We start from the raw sequence: 20,736 nt of genomic DNA, 5'->3' as shown, positions 1-20,736 counted from the left end.
CAAGACATACATATTTTGCTATTATGTCGACATATTTAGGAACATCAGCACAGAAACTGTTTCTATGTAATAGGAAATTTTATAGCTACAGCAGCAAATTCAGTTTCAGCAAACCGTAATTAGCTGTGGTAGAAACTATTTTTTTTTTCCGTGAATATGATATTACCTACTGCAATAAAATACTGTGAAAATACATTGTACATTGTACATCTACCTTTTTTTTCATTTTATTTGACATATAATTACGACACACAATTTGATAAAAAAAAAATTATACAAGTTTACGTAACATTTCCTCGTAAAATTTATTTTGCAGATCGTCGTATATTTTATGCGTGTTTAATTTTATTTATTTCGCGCGTAAAGTTACAAGACATTTGCCGAGCGCCATGTAGAATGTTTCACGATCCCGTCGTATTACCGTGCACTGGCAGACTAATGTGAAAAGCTTGTAATGCTTGTCAACTTTTGCCGCATCGGGCGAGCAGCTTTCAACGGCGTGCACCGCATTATGTAACGTCATGCTTCGCAAGAGGATGTAAAGACGCGCCTATCCGTTCCGCGAGAGATCGCCGTAAATATTTCGTACACACCAACACCTGCGAGCGAGAGAGAGAGAGAGAGAGAGAAAGAGAGAGAGAGAGACGATTCGTTTCCGGTTGTTATTCAGGCCGGAAACGTTTTTAACGAGAGAGAAAAAGAGAGAGATCGTCGGGATGAGATTTGGAATTTATCGAAAAAAGTTTGCGACGATTTTCCGGGATTGCCAATGGCAAAACACGCGATGGGGGAGAACGAGATCCATTTGATTATTACGGACAACGGATTCGAGGAACGCTCGTCGGAATTAACGGCGTTCTCTCTCTCTTTCTCTCTCTCTCTCTCTGTCTCGAATCCATTTTTAGGTGACGAACCCTCGGTATTGCGAGCATCACCCGAAGTTACACGCTCTCGAACTCGACGAAAATAAAAGTTCGAAACCGAGAGAGAGAGAATGAAACGAGTCGACCAACTTTCCGGGACGCGCGGGTCCTGGACTTATTGAAAAACTTTGCGTAAATCTGAAGGTAAAACTTGTGAACGAAAAGCCGCAGAGCAGCGTCGCCCTCTAATACGAAAGTTCGTTATCGGCTACGGTAATTAGCGTCTCTAGCAATTCCGCGTCACTCGGTTGACCGCAATTGTTGCCGTCAGAATGGGCAATATTATATTAAAAAAAAAAAAAAAACCATCACTTCGAAATATCGAAACCTTCTGTTCGTACTTTTCGCAGAAACAAAGTTTTCAGAAAACAAATATTCTGCGATTATTTCATTAATTCTGTGAACATTCGCGTGTTTACGATGTTTTATAATCGCATTTACATAATCTGCGCAGTTACTGCGCACAAAAAGCGATCGAAGAAGCAAATTTGTCGACGATTTGTTATTCCGGCCGCAGACAAAACGAAGACAAAAATAACAAACTGCGCACCGAAGAAAAGTGGCGGGAAAACTGTTAAAGGTTAATAACAAAATTGCGCGGAAATTACAACTCGGACCATACGTCGACTTCTCGATACACGGCTCGATGCTCCACTTACTATTCTTATAAACGCAATTCGCCGCGCGCGCGCGCTGGTTTCCAGTATGTGCCCAGCGAACTAACGCCGACCATTTATCATGAAAAGCGGTTAAGAGCGTACGCGCGCAAAGCACAGATAAGAACAAGCGCTCCACATCGCGAAATTCATTAAAATGCGCGTTAAGCGTGTTTACGGCGTAATTTTACTTACATTAGCGCGATATACTTGCGTTATAATATTACAGAATCAATGTGTTAGCATTTTATCAAGATAGAATTTCTATTAACGTTTTTATTGAAAAATATTTCGTATAGCGTATATGATGTGCGGTCGCCTGAAAACAACCACCAGCGACGCTTATCGACCGGAAGCCTATTAATCGGTCGGACTCGCAACCGAACCGATAGCGGTCGCGTATTTGCGTCGGACAAATTATTTCTCTCGACTTAATTAATCGCAGATTATTATCACAGTGTTTTCAGTGACTCGATGACGTCATTCGCGAAAAGAAATTAGCGATCTCAATAATATTAAAAAATAGATTGAACACAGTAGACGATTATATAGCAGATAGCAACAGACAATATAAGAGAATATTCAAAAAAGCGTAAAACTAAGATGTAAAATATAAAGAAAAATATTTCTTTTCACTGGCGACAGGAAGAAGTCTTTTTTCGATCAAGAAGATGCATTCCAACGTCGCGATCCTTTTCTTTTCTTTATTTTTTTTTTTTCCCCCAAGACGCATCGAATTTCGTAGACAAAGCTGCTCGGTTTAAAACTGTGGGCCATTGTAAGTCAGAAATAGAAACTTGCTTCTCGTCTCTCACGACGTCAAGCTTTCCGACGGTTCTCAGCCGCGCGGTTCCGCGTGCGTTAAAGACGCGGTCTAAACATAGATCGGGATCGCGATTAGAGGTTGCGTCCGAGATGCGGATCTCCAGTTGCAGCCGAGAACAAGCGCGCACGCGCAAGCTGCGTGTAATAAAGTTGGAAACGAAACTCCCATTTAATGTATACGTCCGCCGATCGCAGGTTTATCGATCGAAGGATATGATGAAAAATATCACCTGCCCCTTCGAGCGCGTTTTCGAAGCGCACGCGCGTGGATTTAATTAAACGATCGCGATTATGCGGCCACAGGAATCTCGATTGTATAGATGTGTGCGTGAGATAAAAACTCTTCCTGCCCGGGCGATCTCAAAGCTGACAGAATTTGTTTTTTTTTGTTTTTAATTCTCGACACGTTCAACGGATGTGCGTATGAAATATTTATATATCCGCTCTTATTTAAATATAATTATTTATCACGAAAATTTGCAACTATATTAATATGTAGGTAACATTTATCGGAGCATTTTTATTTTTAATATGAAAGGATTACTCGCGCCAGCTGCGTCGGCGATAAAAATTCTCAGTCCGCGTAGTGTTGGTCTAAAAAAAGAAATCGCGTCGCGCGATATCGAGGTGACAGAGAACGTAAGAGCTTTGGCGCGCTCGCGGGTGACGCAAGGACGAAACGCAATGATCCTTGCCAAATATCTCGGAAACCGGCACCGGTTTCTTCTCGCGCAAGGAGGACTGCCGTATTGGAGGAGGAGAAGACCTACAATTGGTCCTCTATGCGCGAGGTTGTTGCACGTTTTCCTCGCACAATAGCGCGCGCGCCAAGTTTCTTGTATTTTATGACAGCCGCGCGCAGCCGCCGTGGAAGGAAGTTACAGTTTATAGCTCAAACATGGCGAGATATTCCGGAAAGCTTTTCCACGTCTAACACGGGACGGATTTTATCTTTATTTCAACTTTATCGCGCCCGTAAAGTCCCGCACGCTTTGTTGTCGATATAAGCGAGCGGACCGCCAACATCGGCGATATAGAGAGTCCGATGAAAATTGTTCTCGCAGAATTCCGAAAGAGAGTTCATCCTCGCGTGTAATCCTCGCGAGCTCTCGATATCGCGATTTCCGGCAGCGAAATAACGAGAGTTGCATTTTGTTTGAATTTTTTTGCCGATTCGATTTTTTTTTTTTTTTTTTTTTTTCAATTCGCGTGAAACAATCCAAGAGATTGACATATTGTCAACTTTGAAATAACGAAATGGAATATGGCGGAAGAGAAGATTATTTCGTACATGATACCGTTAAATAAAAAATATACAGCGAGGTCATCAGAAATGATGCGAAAAAGCGACAGCTGTTAAAATAGTTGAAATTAAGTTTCTCCTCTTTTTTTTCTCTCTCTCTCTTTCTTCGCTATGAAACGCGATATACAACAGAAAACGGTGTTTCTCTTTTGCGTTTCACACACGTGCGTGACGAGCAAAGACGTAGAGAAATATTGTTTCTGCCCATACGTTGATTCATCAGCCACATCGAGCGCCATTAAACTTTTTTTCGACAGTTTTTTTTTGTTTTTTTTTTTTAATCGGTAAACGAGTATCAACAAACAAATTAACAGTCACCGACGCTTAACCTTGACTGCGTTTATAGAATATAAAAATATCATGTTTTTTTATATTTAAACAAATATAAAATTCTCTTGCGCGTTCGCACAAAACTCCGTCGAAATATTTTTAGATTTTGGAATCAAAAAATTCCGACCGCTAAGGATACAAATTTTGCATGCTACTTTCGCAAATAAATGTTTAAACAACAGAGGATAAAAATAAAAATAACCGTAGTCGAAATATATAAATCTAGACGTGAAAATAGTTTTTGCGATTTTTTATTTTACGATTTTGATTACGTAAAGCTCTATCGGTTCGTTCGCTGAGCGATAGCAACTTTTGACCGCAAAATGCGATCCGAATGAGCGAGCGAACAAAGACTATTGTAACAACGAATGACTTGCATTATATTCAAGTCCGGTGTAAGGCATCAACATACATTCACGTCGTTAGTTTACGTAATTCCTACTATTCGCGTAATCGTGTCGCCGCGTCTCGCCGGAAGAATTTATTTAAGCGCGAAGTTCGCTGATGTGTGTTGCGACGCCCCGGTTATCGTTAATTCTGTCGCTCGCGGCGATGCTTCGTCGTGTCAGCTTAGCGCAGTTATACACTCCGAGTCACCGCAAAGCAGATGCGACGACATCGGCTCCAGATGACTCTCCTCTCGAAACGCACAACGCGCAAGATGTCGAGATTCAGTCAGACGTGACGACTGAGAAACGCGAAACGCGTGGTCATAGAGCATTGAATCGCATTGAATAAATTATTACCGAACGACAAAGCGGCGCGCGATACGCTTAGAAAAAAAAAAAACAATACGCTATTTTCTAAAATGCTCCCTACTGCTTTTTTTTTACTGCGCGACTTAATGGCTTTCGATAAATTTCACGGAATTAATGCCCTCTCATTGACTCTGTCAACGGTAATATATAATTTTACTTTCGGGAGAGAGAGAGAGAGAGAGAGAGAAAGAGAGAGAATTTATTTCCGGCGCGCAGGGGCGGCTTTCATCCGAAGGGTCCGAGTCGCATTACGCGCGCGGAACGAACATATGGCAAGTTGTGGCACGTGTCGTACAATTTTCGAAACGAGATCCGCGTTCCGAAAATGTGAAACGCGATACGAAAATCAAGCGGAAATGAGCGTTTCGTCGAAAGTTAGACGCGAAACGGGAGACGTTTAATTCGCGAGGGGATTTTAATGCATTTACACATTCGCCGGCGCTTCTCTTGTTCGAAGCGGAGTCGCTTGAGGGATCGTTAATTTGGCAATTCCATGTGTGCGCGCGCCTCTCTCAACACATCGTATCGTGTGTGTAGTGCGTAATAATGTTTTCCGACAAACCGCACCGCACAATGTGTGTGCACAACAAGAGTATTCAAGAGAAATCGAATGCCACGAGAGAGAACGCGCGGGGTACTTTTTCCCCCCTTACCGATCGTTTCCTCTCCGTGCTTTTTCTTGCCATTTGGCGAGTGTTTAGAAACGACGTGTGCGAGAGGAACCCCGGCGGCCCCAGAAGTGTGGTTCGGCTTCAATAAAAGTCGTACGTACAATGGATGTCGCGCGTAAAGAAAGGCGGGGGGAAGGGGGGGAGAGGTTTCCGATGTCGGAATACGCGGCATAAATCCACCCATTCAGACGCGGTGCCCGCGCTCTGACCTTCCTGGCCGTGAAAATGGGTCGTAGTCGAGCAAGCGGGGCCGGCACACGGATGGCCGCGATTCACGAGGGAAACGGTTCTCTGCAATCGACGCACGTATGGAATCTCAGGTATTTCGGATGTGTGTGTGTGTATGTGTACGTGTATGTGTGTGCGTGCGCGCGTGTTTCTCTCTCTCGCAAATTATTTCGAATTTTGAATTATATCCTCCGCACACGTTTGTCAAAGTTTTAATTAAATCTCGCGACGACGTTACACACGCGAGATAATAAAAAGCGAATTTCGAAGAGAATATAAATAAAATAAAGCGAATAAAATCAAATATATCGTAAAATAAAGCGAAAGAGAGCAGAGAATTAAGAAAGATATGAGAATATTTTTACATCAATTTGGCATGTGATATTAATTCTCGAAAAAAGCATTTGCTCAATTTAGCACAGCGAACAGTTTCATCGTCGAAGCGCTAAAACTCTCGACGCGCTACATCTGCGATCAAACCCAAGTCGATCTTCTCTTCTCCCTCGCCCGATACACGTTTCCTTATTTATATCGTCTCGCAGATCGAGAGGAAGACTCTATCGTGGATCTCACGGAGGCGGTTTACGGGTTGGATGACCGCGTAAAAAGGATCTGTTAGATAAAAAAGTGCTCGTTCGTTCTCGACGGCAGACGGTTAAACCCCGTTACGGATATAGCTCGGGAGACAAGAGAGAGAGAGAGAACGGGAGGTTTGTATTTTCGAAGCGGACTGCCAGCATCTGTTGGCGGGCATGGGACGGACATTGAAACAAACGTGCGGAACCAACACTCGACGCAAAGCAGGATTATCCGTAGACGGGCGCGTTTAGAATAACAGGACGGAAAGATGAAAATATATTAGACTGACTCATAAATAAGTTCCGATTCATGCAACAACAATTTATCTTCTTCTTTTTTTTTTTTTTTTGAGATAATTGGTAGTTACCGTAATTCCACTTAATTATTTTTACATTTATCTGATATTAAATTTTCGAATTATCTCAGAAAAGATAACTAGTTGTTTATTGCCCGAATCTCGTTATTTATAAATCAACCTAACCTAACTTAAAAAAAGAAAAACAAAAGTGTACAAGAAATATAAAAGAAACGCGAGAGAGAAATCTCAATAAAACGGGAAAAAATATTACAAATAATAAACAAGTCGAGATCTCCGACGTTCTCTCAAAGAGAATGTTTTATCTGTTTATTTATTTTAAGAAACAAATAAGCGAATCTTTCTCGTTATCTCTTTCCAGCGCTCTTTGTAGACGAGTATCTGTTTTTTTTCTCTTTTTTTAATTAAATATTTGGATTTAATAAAGTAAAATTGTTATTATTATTATTATTATTTTTAAAGAAACAGCGGCCGAAGAAATAATATTCGAGATCTGCTGAGAGTCGGGCTTAGGTAAAATTTCTCCGGGCTTTGATCACGCGCTTATAAACGTTATCGGCGTATTAAATACAACATCTTATTACGTAAGATTTCCGGCATTGGTATCCTTCTTTAGCAAGACAATTGAAGTTTCGCAAGTGTTAACACATTTCTGTTTTCGGCTTGATGCAGACCAGACTTCGCATCTCGGAAACTCCCACGCTCCGCGAATCTAGGACGTCCGTAGACAAGAGATTCAAGGCTATCGATCGTTAACGATTGCGTTCTGAATTGCGCGTTGCGAATCTCGATAAAAAAAAAAGAAGCTCGCGTAATAATGCGCACATCGTGTGATTATAAATTTCTACTTGAATAATCAATCGCGGACTATTTTTCATAATCCGATCGTTTAACAGAAACGGCCGCATCGTTAATAAAATATCGTATCGCGAGGCAACGTTTGACACACGCCGCTTTCGTCGCCCATTGACGACACCCAACGTAATGAACTTAGCATCTCGGAAAACTACGTTCATTAATCATTAGCATCCCGATCTGATTTTACATCGCCAGAAAGTTCGAAACTCGAGAGTTTCTTCATTAGCGCGATACTAATGCGTGAAATATAAAGCGCGCCTGGGATTTTGCAGTAATTAATTTCGTTTACGCCTCGCGTCTTTGTTAGCGAGGACTCCGACTCCCGAGTCTGACGGATCAGGAAACCCTCTCTCTCGGGAAGATCCTCTCGCGTGTTCTTTTACAAATCTATATAATCTACCATTCAAAAAGTTTTAGTTTTAATGCTATCGCGCAAAGTTTCTAATCATCTCGAGGATAAATAGATCTTCCCATGAGATCCATTTAATTTTGTGCTTTTCAGTCAGTATTAAAATACTTACTTCTTTGCGAGAGAGAGAGAGAGAAAAAGTAAAAGAAAAAAAATTCCCAATAGAATCGGTATCTAAACTTTTCGAGCGTGTCTTATCCCTCGGTCGTGCCAATCCGCGAGCGGCGCGGATGACGCGTCTCGGGGCCGGGGCACATATACTCGCCCACACACTTCGTACATATCGTTTTCTACCCACGCGCGGCACGAGCCTCCTCTTCGTAGTCGTCGATCATTCTCATTGAGCTCGACGAGCTTTCAAGCACCTCGTCGTCCGAGTTTAAAATCCGTGTCACTTGATTGAGACTTCCTCGATCGTTCCGAAAAAGCGCGCGATCGATCGTCATCGCGTCTGCCGTAACGCGCTTCAACAATATATTTTCTCTGATTTGTCGCACAAAAAAATGAGAATTTATCTTTGCGCGACACAAATTAACAAAACAGAGAAAGAGAAAGAGAGAGAGAGAGAAAGACAGAGGATCGAATTGCTGCGTTAATTGTTACGAATCGTCGGAGCTTCAAACAAACGACAATTGTGTGAGACAATTGAAAAAAAAAAAAAATAAAAATAAAAAAGAACGCACACGACGAGAGCGCGAAGCGATTAAACGTTGAATATTTCAGCGGACGATTTAAATTTTTGTATCGCGAGTGTCGAGAGCAACTCGATATAGCTTGGGAATGACACGATTTCCCAGATAGAACGGTTCTATTCCTCTCCTCTACGAGACCTGCTCTCTTTTCTTCCTTCCCCCCGTTTCGCGCGCGATTTTACGCGCGGAACGCACCCGTGATTCACCTAAATGAGCATCTAGAGGCGCTCGTTAGACGTTATATGCGTTACACACACGCGGATGCGCCGCACGATCGGCCGTCGCCGGCAGCACGTGTGCTTTTCTTTCGCAGCGACGCATCGTCGCGCCCGCAGCAAGAAACTCTTTGTTCGACTTTGCTGCGGCTGGGAGAAGGGGAGAGAGGGGGACGAAGCGGGCAGGCCCTCGTCTCTATTTATCAGACGATTAAGCCATTAGTGTTTGACAATAGGTCAATTTCTGATATAAGCGGGAAAAAGGTGCCGGCAACACACACACACACTCCGAACTTTTTCCGAACGCTTTAGAAAAATGTTTTTCCCGCACAGCTAGAGGTACTTGGCGGATTGCCTTGTTACTACTCGATCGTCGAATCCCCCGGCTCTCTCTCCGAGACGAGAAAAACAAATCGCCGAGAAACGGAGAAGTGAGAATAATGCTGCAATTAGACGCTTGTTGTGTGGAAAGCGCTACTGGGAAATTCTTATTCAAAGCGCAGCGAACTGTGATTATACTACTAGGTATTTTGCGTCGGCAGCTCTTTGTATTCCCCCTCCCCCCCCATTCTCTCGTTTATATACATCGCGGTATTATATGCTATCTTTCGTGAAAAACGCCAACTTTGATCGCTCTCTCGATCCGAATGACACTCGTATTTTAAATTTTTTAATTACATAAGTATAGTACTTGTATTTTATTTATTTATTTGTTTTTGTTGCATTTTCCCAAGAAAGAAAAGTGCAACAATAAATACGACGAGCCGAAAAGAAAGAACCGAACAGAGTAAATTGTTTCGCGCTCCCAAACCCACGCTCGGCTATTTGTTTGCGAAAGGGTTGAAGCCGAGCTTCTCCGCCGGACGAACGACGAACCAATTTTCGTCAAGTACACTTGTACTTTTTTTTTTCTTTGTCCAGCGCGCTTCAACGATTCTCTTTCGCGTCGCGACGCTCTTTTCTGTTCTTCCCGGGGCGCAGCAGCCGGCAACGCTCGATTGGGACGTTTTGACGCCAACACAATAAAGAAGAAAGGTAAAGCAACGCGCGGGCGAGGTTTCATTGCCTTTCTCTTCGGCAGCTGCATCCCCCTCCTCCCCCGTGTGCGCACAGTGAACACGTTCAATCGAGAGCGAAGCAAACGCGCGCGGACGAATTTTTCCCGCAAAATGAAGTCTGAAAACATCGCCGATGCGCCTCGCAGCGATTTTTGCTTCAGCGATCGAATTGCTTTGTGAAACTATTTTGTTATCCAAATGATTTATAACGTTCTTTCCTTTCGGTACGTTTAATTAAACAATTTTTTTGCTTTAATTCATTGCGCGAGGGAAATTTAACTAAAAAAAATCTCGCAATGCGAAACAAAAATACAGTTACGCGGATGGACGGTGGACGCGGTTTGTAATTTTCGCAGAAATTTTTTTCAAATTGGACACGCGCCAGCGAAACAAATTTTTTTTCAGAAATAAATTACATATTTTTTTATAAATGTTACAAGTTTTCATCCCGGCGGCAAATTTTCATTTCGTTTGTTCAATATTTTTATTTCTTAATAAAGACTCAGACTTGTTGATTGACGGCGTCGCGCAATCACATTTTTATATAAATGTTAAATAAATCGAATAACAACAATTTAATTTGAATCGAGTTACACATCATGACGTTTGGCTGCACAATTTACAGACAATACAAATTACGATAATTAGCGTTCAAGTATCAATGGAATTGGTCCGATGACCTGTGTGTATTCACGCCAAATGCAATCGTGTGATATCTAACGATAATTATCGCAACTGTTACGGCAATGTAATCACATCGGGGATGCTTCGGTAAATCGTGAATATAGAGAATTGTCGTATCAAGTCGGCTAAATATTTGCAAATGGAACGCCACAGAACAAACGAAACTATTAGCAAGAATCAAAAGTAATTATTGTCGTATGTTAATTACCTTTGTTTTAAATTGTTTAACTAATAATAGAACACGCCGATTAATAGGCTTCCGGTTGAGAAAAAAATTGTCTATCACCTGGGCAACCGGTCTCGATTAGGGTTAAGTGTGTAACATACCGTATCCCGTTTATTTAAACTCCATTAAATTTGTAGAAGTTAATTAACTGTCACGATACGCGTCGACAAAATTTACTCGCGCATTTCGCTTTTTCCCAATTGATCGTAAATTCGGCCACAATGGCGAGATGATCAAAACTGTGCGCGATGACCGTCACACTCACGACGCGAAGAATAAGCGCGCGCGTTTTTGGTCAGCGGCGGGCGCGATTTATCTTCGAACGCGCGTTTATCGCGTCGCGCCGAGATATCGAGCAAATTATTTCCACGATCGACCGTAAATCGAAAATGATAACGAGTTTCTCTCTTATACCGATCGCACAAACCTCGCGCGCGCAAACACTGCAAATCGTTATTACTCCATCATCAATCTCTTCCTCCCCTCCCCCCCTCCCCTTCCCCCCCGCAAATGCATGTGCCGTGTACTGGAGTGCGAACGATAAATTTCGCCTATTTACGATCGTTTAATTGCCATCGAAATTGCATACACGTCGGCGAATCGATTATTAATTGTAGCTATTTTGTGCGAAAGAGGCCGGTCGAAAACAAGACACTTTTGAATGCGCTTTAATTCCCGACTCTGATGGATCCCCTCGCCGCATTATGCAGATGACTCATCAAGTTGCTTTCAAAACCGCTTGAGCGGTTATAGGCAAAACGAACTCAACACACATGATGGCGCGTTATTACTCTACTGAAAAAAAAAAATAAAAAAATAAATAAATAAAACAACGGAACAAGAGCATAACGTAATAACGCTAATAACAAAAGCTGATTAATTTATCAGCACTTCGAAACAAAATGTATCTCATGCAATTTAATTTATTAAACAATACGCGGCGTTGCAACAAAATAGCCCGCAATCGTATTCCGCGTTTCCACAAAACATCGCGTACATATTTACAACATAACGTAAACACGCAACGTCATGTTGCGCGCGCGCGCGCGCGAAGCCTTCGCGATATAACGGGCTGTGCTCCCCGTTAACGTTGCGCTTTACAGTTATCCGGTCGTGCGATTCGCGCGCGTTTATAGTTCGAGAAGACCCGCACGTAGAAAAGGCCAGCGCAAAAAACAAACTGCAAATAATAAATGGGAGAAAAAAATTGTGGATGCGCTTCGAAGTAGCGGCGCGACGAGCGGGAACGCGCGCTTCTCGTTTTTTAGATTCTCTAATAAATCTCTTTAAATCTCTTCTTTTTATAGACGCGTTCGAGTGATACGAAGCTAAACACAATTGCGAAATAACGGCAGCAAATGACTGCTCGTGTTACGACGAGGACCGCATTCGAAGAGTGAAACAGAAATAAGTACATATATATATATATATATTGCGCAAAACGCGCCCAACACATCCAGTTGTTGGATCGTTCAAGAAACGAATGCAGAGAAACGCATTACCGTTTCCGCAATAAAGTCTCTTTATAGGCCGGCCCGATGTTACTGAAACGCCGTCGATTTTATTGCGAAGTGGGTAAATGGGACGCAATTGGAAATTTAACGAGCCGGCTTTGACGTTTCCAAACGCGCGCTATAGTAGGCACTTCTCGTATTGAACAATGTTGCATGTGTTTTTTTTTATTATTATTATTTATTACTGTTTTATTTAATCTTCTGTAAATACCACTTCTCGTTAAATGGCAAACAAAAATCGAAGGCACGATTGTGAAATGTAATTATTAAGAGTATCTTGAAATTTATTCACTCGCGCACATAATAGACTTTGATTTTTTCCGATTACCGTGTAACTTAGGCGCTTCACCTTTTTCGCGAAAGTGTCTGACACCGCGCGAATTTTCCGATCGATTTCTCTCCGAGACTGACATTCGAGCGGAACGAAAAAAATCTCTTTTTTTTTTTTTTCTGCTGTCTCTCTTTGTTCCCTCAAACGAGCACGAGCGAGAGGGTGAAAAATATTAATACGCCCTTTCCGATTGCTTCCGCTCGATAAAACCGCGCGAGAGTAATTAATTTCTTTTGCTCGCGTGCGGAAACGCACTCGTGGGTCGATACGCGATTGGAAGCGGAGATACGAAATTTGTGGTGCGATTCGAAAACAAAATCGTAGTTCGACGCCACTTTTAGAAAGCGAGTTTTGTGCATTCGAATTAGATGTTAAAATATATGTGGGAAATATATAATACTCAAATATTATCAAAAACACACACAGAAAAATGCATACTGTATCAAGTATATAATAAGTTTATATATCCGCAAATATATTATAAGATTTTCGTAAGTATTTAATTTACTCAAAATACAAATTTACTAAGATTTAGAATGTATTTTGAGTAAATTAAATACTTACAAAAATCTTATAATATATTTGCGGATATATAAACTTATTATATACTTGGATACAGTATGTTTTTCTGTGTGCATGTTAATCCTTTTGCCATTTCTGCAAAACTCGTTTTAATCGCATTGTATTTTCGTAGAAACAAATATGTGAGAAGATTATACGCTTTATAGAAGATTACGATGTTGTACGGAGAAGAGGAGATTTCGTTCAAAGTTACCTAAAAATACAATGGTATTTGTCGATGTTTTTTGCAAGTGAAGTGAATTATTTCAGTTTTTCCACATCTCGTGTATCTAGAGTATATTTATACGTATAGTATATATAATATTATCACCTCGCAGATTTACATTTTATGGGTTTTAAATTAAACTTGCGCATTCGTACGACCGCATGCATACGCGTGATATTCCGTAATCCAAAAAAATATTGTTATTACCTTCATATACATACGTAAACCGTAGTGATTTGCATTTTAGTAACAGATTATTGAGTTAAATGAACAAAACGCGCTCAGCAACCACAAACCTGGTTTAAAAACAAAATTCGCCATATCTCATATAATGGAAGCTGACAGCGATAAATATTTGCGTTTGTAAAAAAGTGCACAATTAATGCCTTTGATATATTTTTTTAATGGAAATATTTTCTCACACGCCAAGTTTACACTGTGTTTTTCAGCTGTTGTCGACAAACGAACTTGATGCGCGAAAAAAAACCGAGTTTTCGTCAAATAAGTTTTTTTTTTATTTTATAAAAATAATTTTGTAAAAAGTATAAATTTTCCAGAAGGATCTCCAGTAATAGACTATTTTATATATCAAACTTTGTGTTATATTGCAAAATAAAACTCTTGAAATAAATAAATTTGTCTTTCACCAAAAAAGAAAAATTAATTTGAAATTAAAAAATGATTAACAGTAAATCAGTTTTAAATATGATGTGCGCACGGCGAGATTGTTCGATATTTTCTACATAAATTTTGATTTCAATATTGCTAACTTTTCTTCGCACGACAAAACTTCGCGAACCGAGCGTAATGCAATTTGTTGTCTAGTTTGCATAAATGCGAAGAAATAAGACACGAAACAGAATCGTATACAGCGAAGAAAACAAATCGATTTACAAATTATTTACTTCGTTTAGTTTTGTGTAAATATAAATATCAAATGTTATACGTTCTGTTTTAACAATAAGATGAGAATTTTATTTCTGAGTTTCTCCCCGTTCGTACACGTAAATTGAACATTCGCGTTAGACGTCACTCGTCATTACGAGCGAGAACACTTGCTAATGAATAACACATCGATCCGAAGAAGCCACCAAGTCGGTTACGTCGAGAGGGTCACGTTAATCATCGATTAATGACGATCTCTATTCAAGCAGCAATATTCGTCTCAACGACGACGACGGTGACTCAGGCTCGCGATGATTCGCTTTCTCGGCTCGGCACCGGAAGTGCAACGCGTTCTGCCTCGTTACATCGACACGGGCGAATTTTTTGCTTCGAACGTCACCTTCTCAGAAAACTTGTAACACCCCAAATATTTCACGGAAATATTACTACTTCGAAAAAACAAAATATCCCATTCTTTTCCAGCTTGCGAATTTTCAACCGCTGTTTTCACCGCTTGAAAGAAATATTCAGTTTGTGCGCGCGGAAACCATCTTTTTTTTTTGCATGTTATATAAAAGATTATATAACTAAAATATTTCAAATTTGTTTTTAGTTTCTTAATCATCTGTTTTTTCTTCAACATCACACGAGAGTCGAAAAACCAACTACTGGGTTTTTTTAATCGACCTTTTATTCCGTCCGATTTAAGCCTTAATTAATTTTCTAATCTGATAAGCATCTTAATTCGCGTAAGAGCTGACGAAGGTACACAGAAACGCGGGACGCGCGCGCTGAAAGGCGAAGAAATCACCGAATTACGAAGAAGAGAGAGAGAGAATCGCTCTTGTGATAAAATCTGCAGCTCTTGGTTGCGCGCTGAAGTACCGAGCAACCGCTTCAAGGTCTTTTTGCCGGTACCTTCACGGACTGTCGAGCATTCCGAGAAGGACGAGAAAATAACGAGCGCTAGAGCTCTAGCGAGAGAGACTCGGACGCGCGAGCTGGCGACGGCAGAGCTAAGCAAAGTAAACGAAGTCAATGCGCGCTGTTATAATTTTGCACTAACTATACTCGAGAGAAAATAAGTCCGGAGAGCGGCTTCTCTCTTCTTCTACGCGTTCTAATTTACCGCGAAAAGAGAAGATCTCGAACTCTTTTGATCTCTTTCCGAAAATAGGTGCAAAAAACCGCGTAGATTTGCTAAACAATTAAGTGACAAAAATTGCTACACAAGAGATGTTTTACAAATTGACATTCCGCGGCTCGATAATTTGTCTCGGTGACCGAACCGACGGATTAAGCAATTGCGCGCAATCGGCAAATTATGAGATTTACACAATTTGAAGGGGAAGAAGTGATATATGTGTTGCGCGCGCGCGCGCGCGCACAAAAGACGTAGTCTTCGCGAGAAAAAGCATCAAGTGCACCTATGTGCCCGCGCGTGTACACATGTTCCCCGACGCAAGGATCATCATACGTCTCTATTTCATCTAGCTGAGAATGCGATTAAGCATTTTCCCGCCGCCGCCGCCGTTACATATCACGCTGACATTACTCATTTGCAGCTGGCGTCTTTTTCATGCAGCTGCGAGAGCTCGCACGAGAGAAAGAGCCAGGCGGATTTAACTATCTCTCGGAGATTTATACCGACGATACACGCGCTCGCGCAGTATAATTAGATGTACACACACAGATATATCGCAATTTCATCTTTTTCTCAAGTTCTCTCTCCTCCGTCTATAATTCCTCTCTTTCTTGTTGTCGAGCGTCGGTCGTAACAAATTAACTGTCATTTTGATCATTTTCTTTTGATATATTGCAAAAAAACCGCGGACGGAGAAATTTCGCGCTGTGCGGTCGATTTCGACGTCAAGTCAGAAGCAAACGGTTCCCGTTCCTAAAATCCGAGCATTTTTGAACGCCCAACTTGCGCGCTTCCTACGAGCGACCGGAAGGAATAAATAAATCGTAATGTAAATCCTCGTAAATCCTTTGCGCGCGGCTCCCCCGCCGCCGAACCGGCATTTATATTCAACATACAGCCATAAATTTTTATCGACTGCATTGACGAACTGGCGATTCCCTTCCCCCCCCCCCTCCCCGAGTCCAACAATGGACATAAATTTCATCGCGCCCTTTGTCAGGACCTTCATTCTCTCGTCGGGAACTTCCTTTTTTTAGAGAAAGATTATTTATTCTTGCGTCGAATACCACGCGCGAGAATTGCCGGAACCAATTCGTCATTTGAGTCAACCTTCTATAACGGAAACGGATGTGGACAAAAATTTTTACGCGTTTTAACGTTACTAAAAAAAAAGAAAAAAAGCGATTGATTTCTCGATTGAACGGATCCGAAAGTTTGCGATCTCGAAAAATTTAATATCGGATTTAACGGATCCATTTGTTTCTAACTTGTTACGTAAATTTTTCAATTAATATTATTTTCCATGTGAATGTATCATTTAATTGTCACGACTCGTGAAATATTCTAAGCTTATAATTGCGATCTTATTATTTACATTTACGTGTCGTCAGTCAGCGAGATGCACGCGCGGCAATTTGCGTAATTGCGTTTGCAACGTGAAAGGTCATCGATACAAAGAAAAATGAGTGCGTGAATCACACGCCGTGTCCTTCTCAGCGTAAACGTGTCGATTACCGCCGCGTAATTATCGCGACGAAGTTAACAATAAAACGCGTTAGTTTGTTTTTGAGAACGAGAGAGAGAGAGAGAGAAATAAAGAGAAGCGTCGGAATTGAAAATGCAATAATTTTGCAATTGCTTCAATTTTTCTCTTAGATTTTTTTGTCCACTTTTTTTATCTCTTATTCATACAACGCACTTGTTTTCTAGTTGTAATAAAAGCGCGGTCTTTGACGTGATAAAACGAGACAAAGAAATATTCTAATAATAAGAAAAATAAAGCAAGGTCACAAACGAGCAAGAAAGTAAGTTGTATATTATACACAGAATTTAAATAACACATTATAAAGTCAATATATATAACATATACGCGAAACGTTTCTGTCTCGCAATGGAACCTTCTTCAGTCGCGATAAAAAACATATTAAAACGCAAGACAGAACAGTTACATAATTATACGAACTCGCCGAAAATAATAAGTTTCGCGTATATTATTGATTTTATAATGTGTTATTTGAATTCTGCGTATAATATACAACCTACTTTCTTGCTCGTTTGTGACCTTGCTTTATTTTTCTTATTGTTATATTTTTACGAGCGTTTTTGATTTTTCTTTAATATAATTCTTTAATATAATTCTTAAATATTTTAATAAAACTTGAAAAAGTTCGCGGAAAAACAAACAGAGAAATTAAATATCGTCGAGCGATGATATAAAGACAAAATTTATATACGATACTTTAATGCGTTCGTTTATTATGATAAATTAAATGCGTATAACTCTCATTCGATTCCAATCGCGCGAGATCGACGTTACATCTACGATTTTGCCCGAGCAAATTGATTGATGTTTATCAGTTTTTTCAGATATCAAAAATAACAGGCTCTTTAAATGACGAAATGATCCCTTGATCGTCGATGACAATGTAAATATTGCTGACGTATTTGTGCGCGCGGTATATTTGTATTAACCGATATATAATTAACGATACAACGTCAAGCGATAATTACTCTCCAATGGAAGGTTCAATTCACATGTTTACGAACTCGGACGCTAATTAATATTCTCATTCTTCATTGCGCGAAACAAGATTGCAATTAATAATTTTTAAGCCGAATTAAAACTTCAAGATCGAGCTTTCTGTTTCACATTGATTTCAAAACAGCGAAACGGAAAGTTGATAAAAAATCCAAAAGAATTTTGCAGAAATGTCATTTGAAAAATAAACGATCGGCACGATAAATAAATAAAAATATCAAAATACACATATACGCAAGACGTATCTATATAAAATACTCCGCTGTTATTTTATCGTGACTTGCGGAGCTCACGGAAAGCTGGTAATAGCGTAACGACATTGCAAGATACGGAGGGTGGTCTGTCTCTCTTCGTGTGGCTGGAGAATTCCCCGAAGAGAAACATACACCCGGCGCGCAACAAAATGTGACTCGTAACATGTATTGCGAACGAAACGCAACGACATCAGTTGTCGCACACGATCATGACACGATGTGTCGTTGCGCGGCACAGAGAAAACGCGAAGCGATCCATCGATCGACGTTTGATTATACGAACATCGCGCGCGCATCGATTGTTTAATTAAGAATCGCGCCGAAGTAATCTGAAACTTCTAAACGACAGATCGTAAAAAATTCATCTGATCATTTCAAACAAATTTATCTCAAATTTCAAAAACAAACAAAACAAAAATTTCTCGCATCAATTGAAGTCGAAATTAGTACGTTACGTCACTGAAACACTTTCTTTTTTTCTTTTCACAATTTGCGCGGCATTTAACAGGCGCAATCACCGAAAGATGGAAAGTAAAAGCGAGCGATGGATATGGATAACAAATCGCGAATAAATCGCGGGCGAGCGAGGCGAACTTTGACAGCTGAATGACAGCGTTGAATAATGTACGATTGTCACCGCGGCATCGAGTTCAGCGCGTGAATATACGCGCGCGGGTTGAACGAGAAGCGCCGTACGCTTCGAATTCAAAGGAATGACGTTTCTTTCTTTAAATAAGGGCAACAGATTGCGCGCCCGTTTATTGTCGAGCACAACAAACGAGAAAAACACCGCGTTTGAACGAGCGCGTGTAATATTATATAAATTATAATACACGCGAAGCGAGAATGACTCGAGCGAAAGTGACCTTGAAAACGGTGCTCCGAAAAATTACGGAATCTTTTACCGACGAATTGAAATTTAAATTATTCCCCGTATCCGTTCGCACGTGCGAAATGACTCAGCAAATATATCGAATCACCTTCTCGATCGAGACAATTAGATCACAACGTGGGGCGCAGAAACGAAACATCCGATTGATAACAAAAGCGCGTTCACGTACGGTATGTGGTATCGCACAAAAATACAAAAATACAGAGAGCGCGTGAAAAAAGTTATGGTGACTCACCTTGACTTGCGGGGTTTGCGGCAGGTACGACGACCGCGAGCAGCATCAGCAACAACACCGTAGGAATTATCGGCAGTAGTTTGCATCGACGCGCTGTAACATAGCCGACGGCGACGACGCGTTCCGAATCCCTCGCGCGCCGAGAACCGCGCGCCATGTTCCTGAGACCGTCACACGGCATGGCTATGTAGCTCTGTTGTCTGCCTCTGTCGGACGTGTTCACGTCGCGAACGATTTCTCACGCGACGAACGTCATGACAATGTGACCGCACTTTGTCTCGCGGCACACACGCTATTGGCAGCACGTTGACTGTCTCGCGTCTGTTGTTCGCGCGCATTCACACCACACTCGCGTTACCGACCACTCCAGCCCGACTGGAACTCCGCTCGCGCTGACCGTTGCGACACCTCTGAAGTCGGCCGGCCCCCCTCCCCGACCGTCGCGTTCGAGAGATCGACGCGCGGAGCCGAAAACGGCCGAAACGTCGGACAACGCCACAATGCGCGGAATTCAAACGCGCGTTCGCGAAGTTGGAGATGTGTATTAAACTTTTTCCCAAACAGAATCTTCAAAGTCACATCGACATATCGTTATTCACACGTAACATATCACCTGTCCTTCGCAACATCAAATCACGATACAATAACATTTATATTAGGACGAGATTTGTGTTTGTGTCTTAAAGTTTTCGTTTATACGTTTGCAATAACGTGTCAGCGAGCTGAACGTTTACTTGTCTTTTGTCTACTTACGTATACACATCGTATTTTTCGTAGAAATCTTTTCTGTAAATGTAATTATTTGCTCAATGTAGTCGAGTGTTTGTCAAACGCCACATATGCATTATTACTCTTCAGTTAAAAATATTTACGCATATTTATTGATAAAAATTTGTGCAGATGGTGAAAAACAAAAAATTTAGAACAATCTACTGGATGGTATTACTGTAATTAGCAAACAACATTATACGTCTGCAAAGTAAGGAAAATATACACACTCCATGTTCTTCTCTCTCTCTCTCTCTCCTCTCTCTTCTCATTTTTCTTTTCTTTTACTTTCGATTTGTTTTTCTTTCACTACATTTATCAAGTACTTGTTGTATAATAATTGATGAGTGATTTATTTATTTATAAAACAGTTTATTCATCGTTGCGTCCGTACGAATGTGACACGTGCAAAAACAAAACTTGTAAACATAAGTAAAATATGGAGCAGCATGTTAAAACTCGTCCTCTTAAGAAATCTTATAAGTGCCAAGTACGTTTTTCGATTATATTCGTAAAATATATTGAACATTGATTTCTCTAAGTGACAATAATGTGTATTATTTTTTTTAAGACATGTGGTAAACGTTTTTTGAAAAAATATCGTTTAAAGGACCATGAAACAATTCATTCATCGTTGCGTCCGTACGTATGTGACA

General features: G+C 40.8%; 1 protein-coding gene across 1 annotated transcript in view; it reads right to left on the bottom strand.

Moving 5' to 3' along the window:
- The window catches only part of LOC109855041, a 115,683-nt gene extending 95,976 nt beyond the window's left edge, over positions 1-19,707 (bottom strand). The window contains exon 1 of the mRNA XM_020428826.1: positions 19,313-19,707. Within this exon, the coding sequence (XP_020284415.1) occupies positions 19,313-19,493 (181 nt within the window). The 5' untranslated portion in view covers positions 19,494-19,707. The remainder of the gene's footprint in view (positions 1-19,312) is intronic.
- Between the last annotated feature and the right edge of the window lie 1,029 nt (positions 19,708-20,736).

This window comes from Pseudomyrmex gracilis, unplaced genomic scaffold, assembly GCF_002006095.1.
Source record: "Pseudomyrmex gracilis isolate BER0280 unplaced genomic scaffold, ASM200609v1 scaffold_79, whole genome shotgun sequence".
NCBI lineage: Eukaryota > Metazoa > Arthropoda > Insecta > Hymenoptera > Formicidae > Pseudomyrmex > Pseudomyrmex gracilis.
The sequence above is the reverse complement of the archived record's forward strand: the minus strand, read 5'-3'. Positions and strand labels throughout refer to the sequence as shown.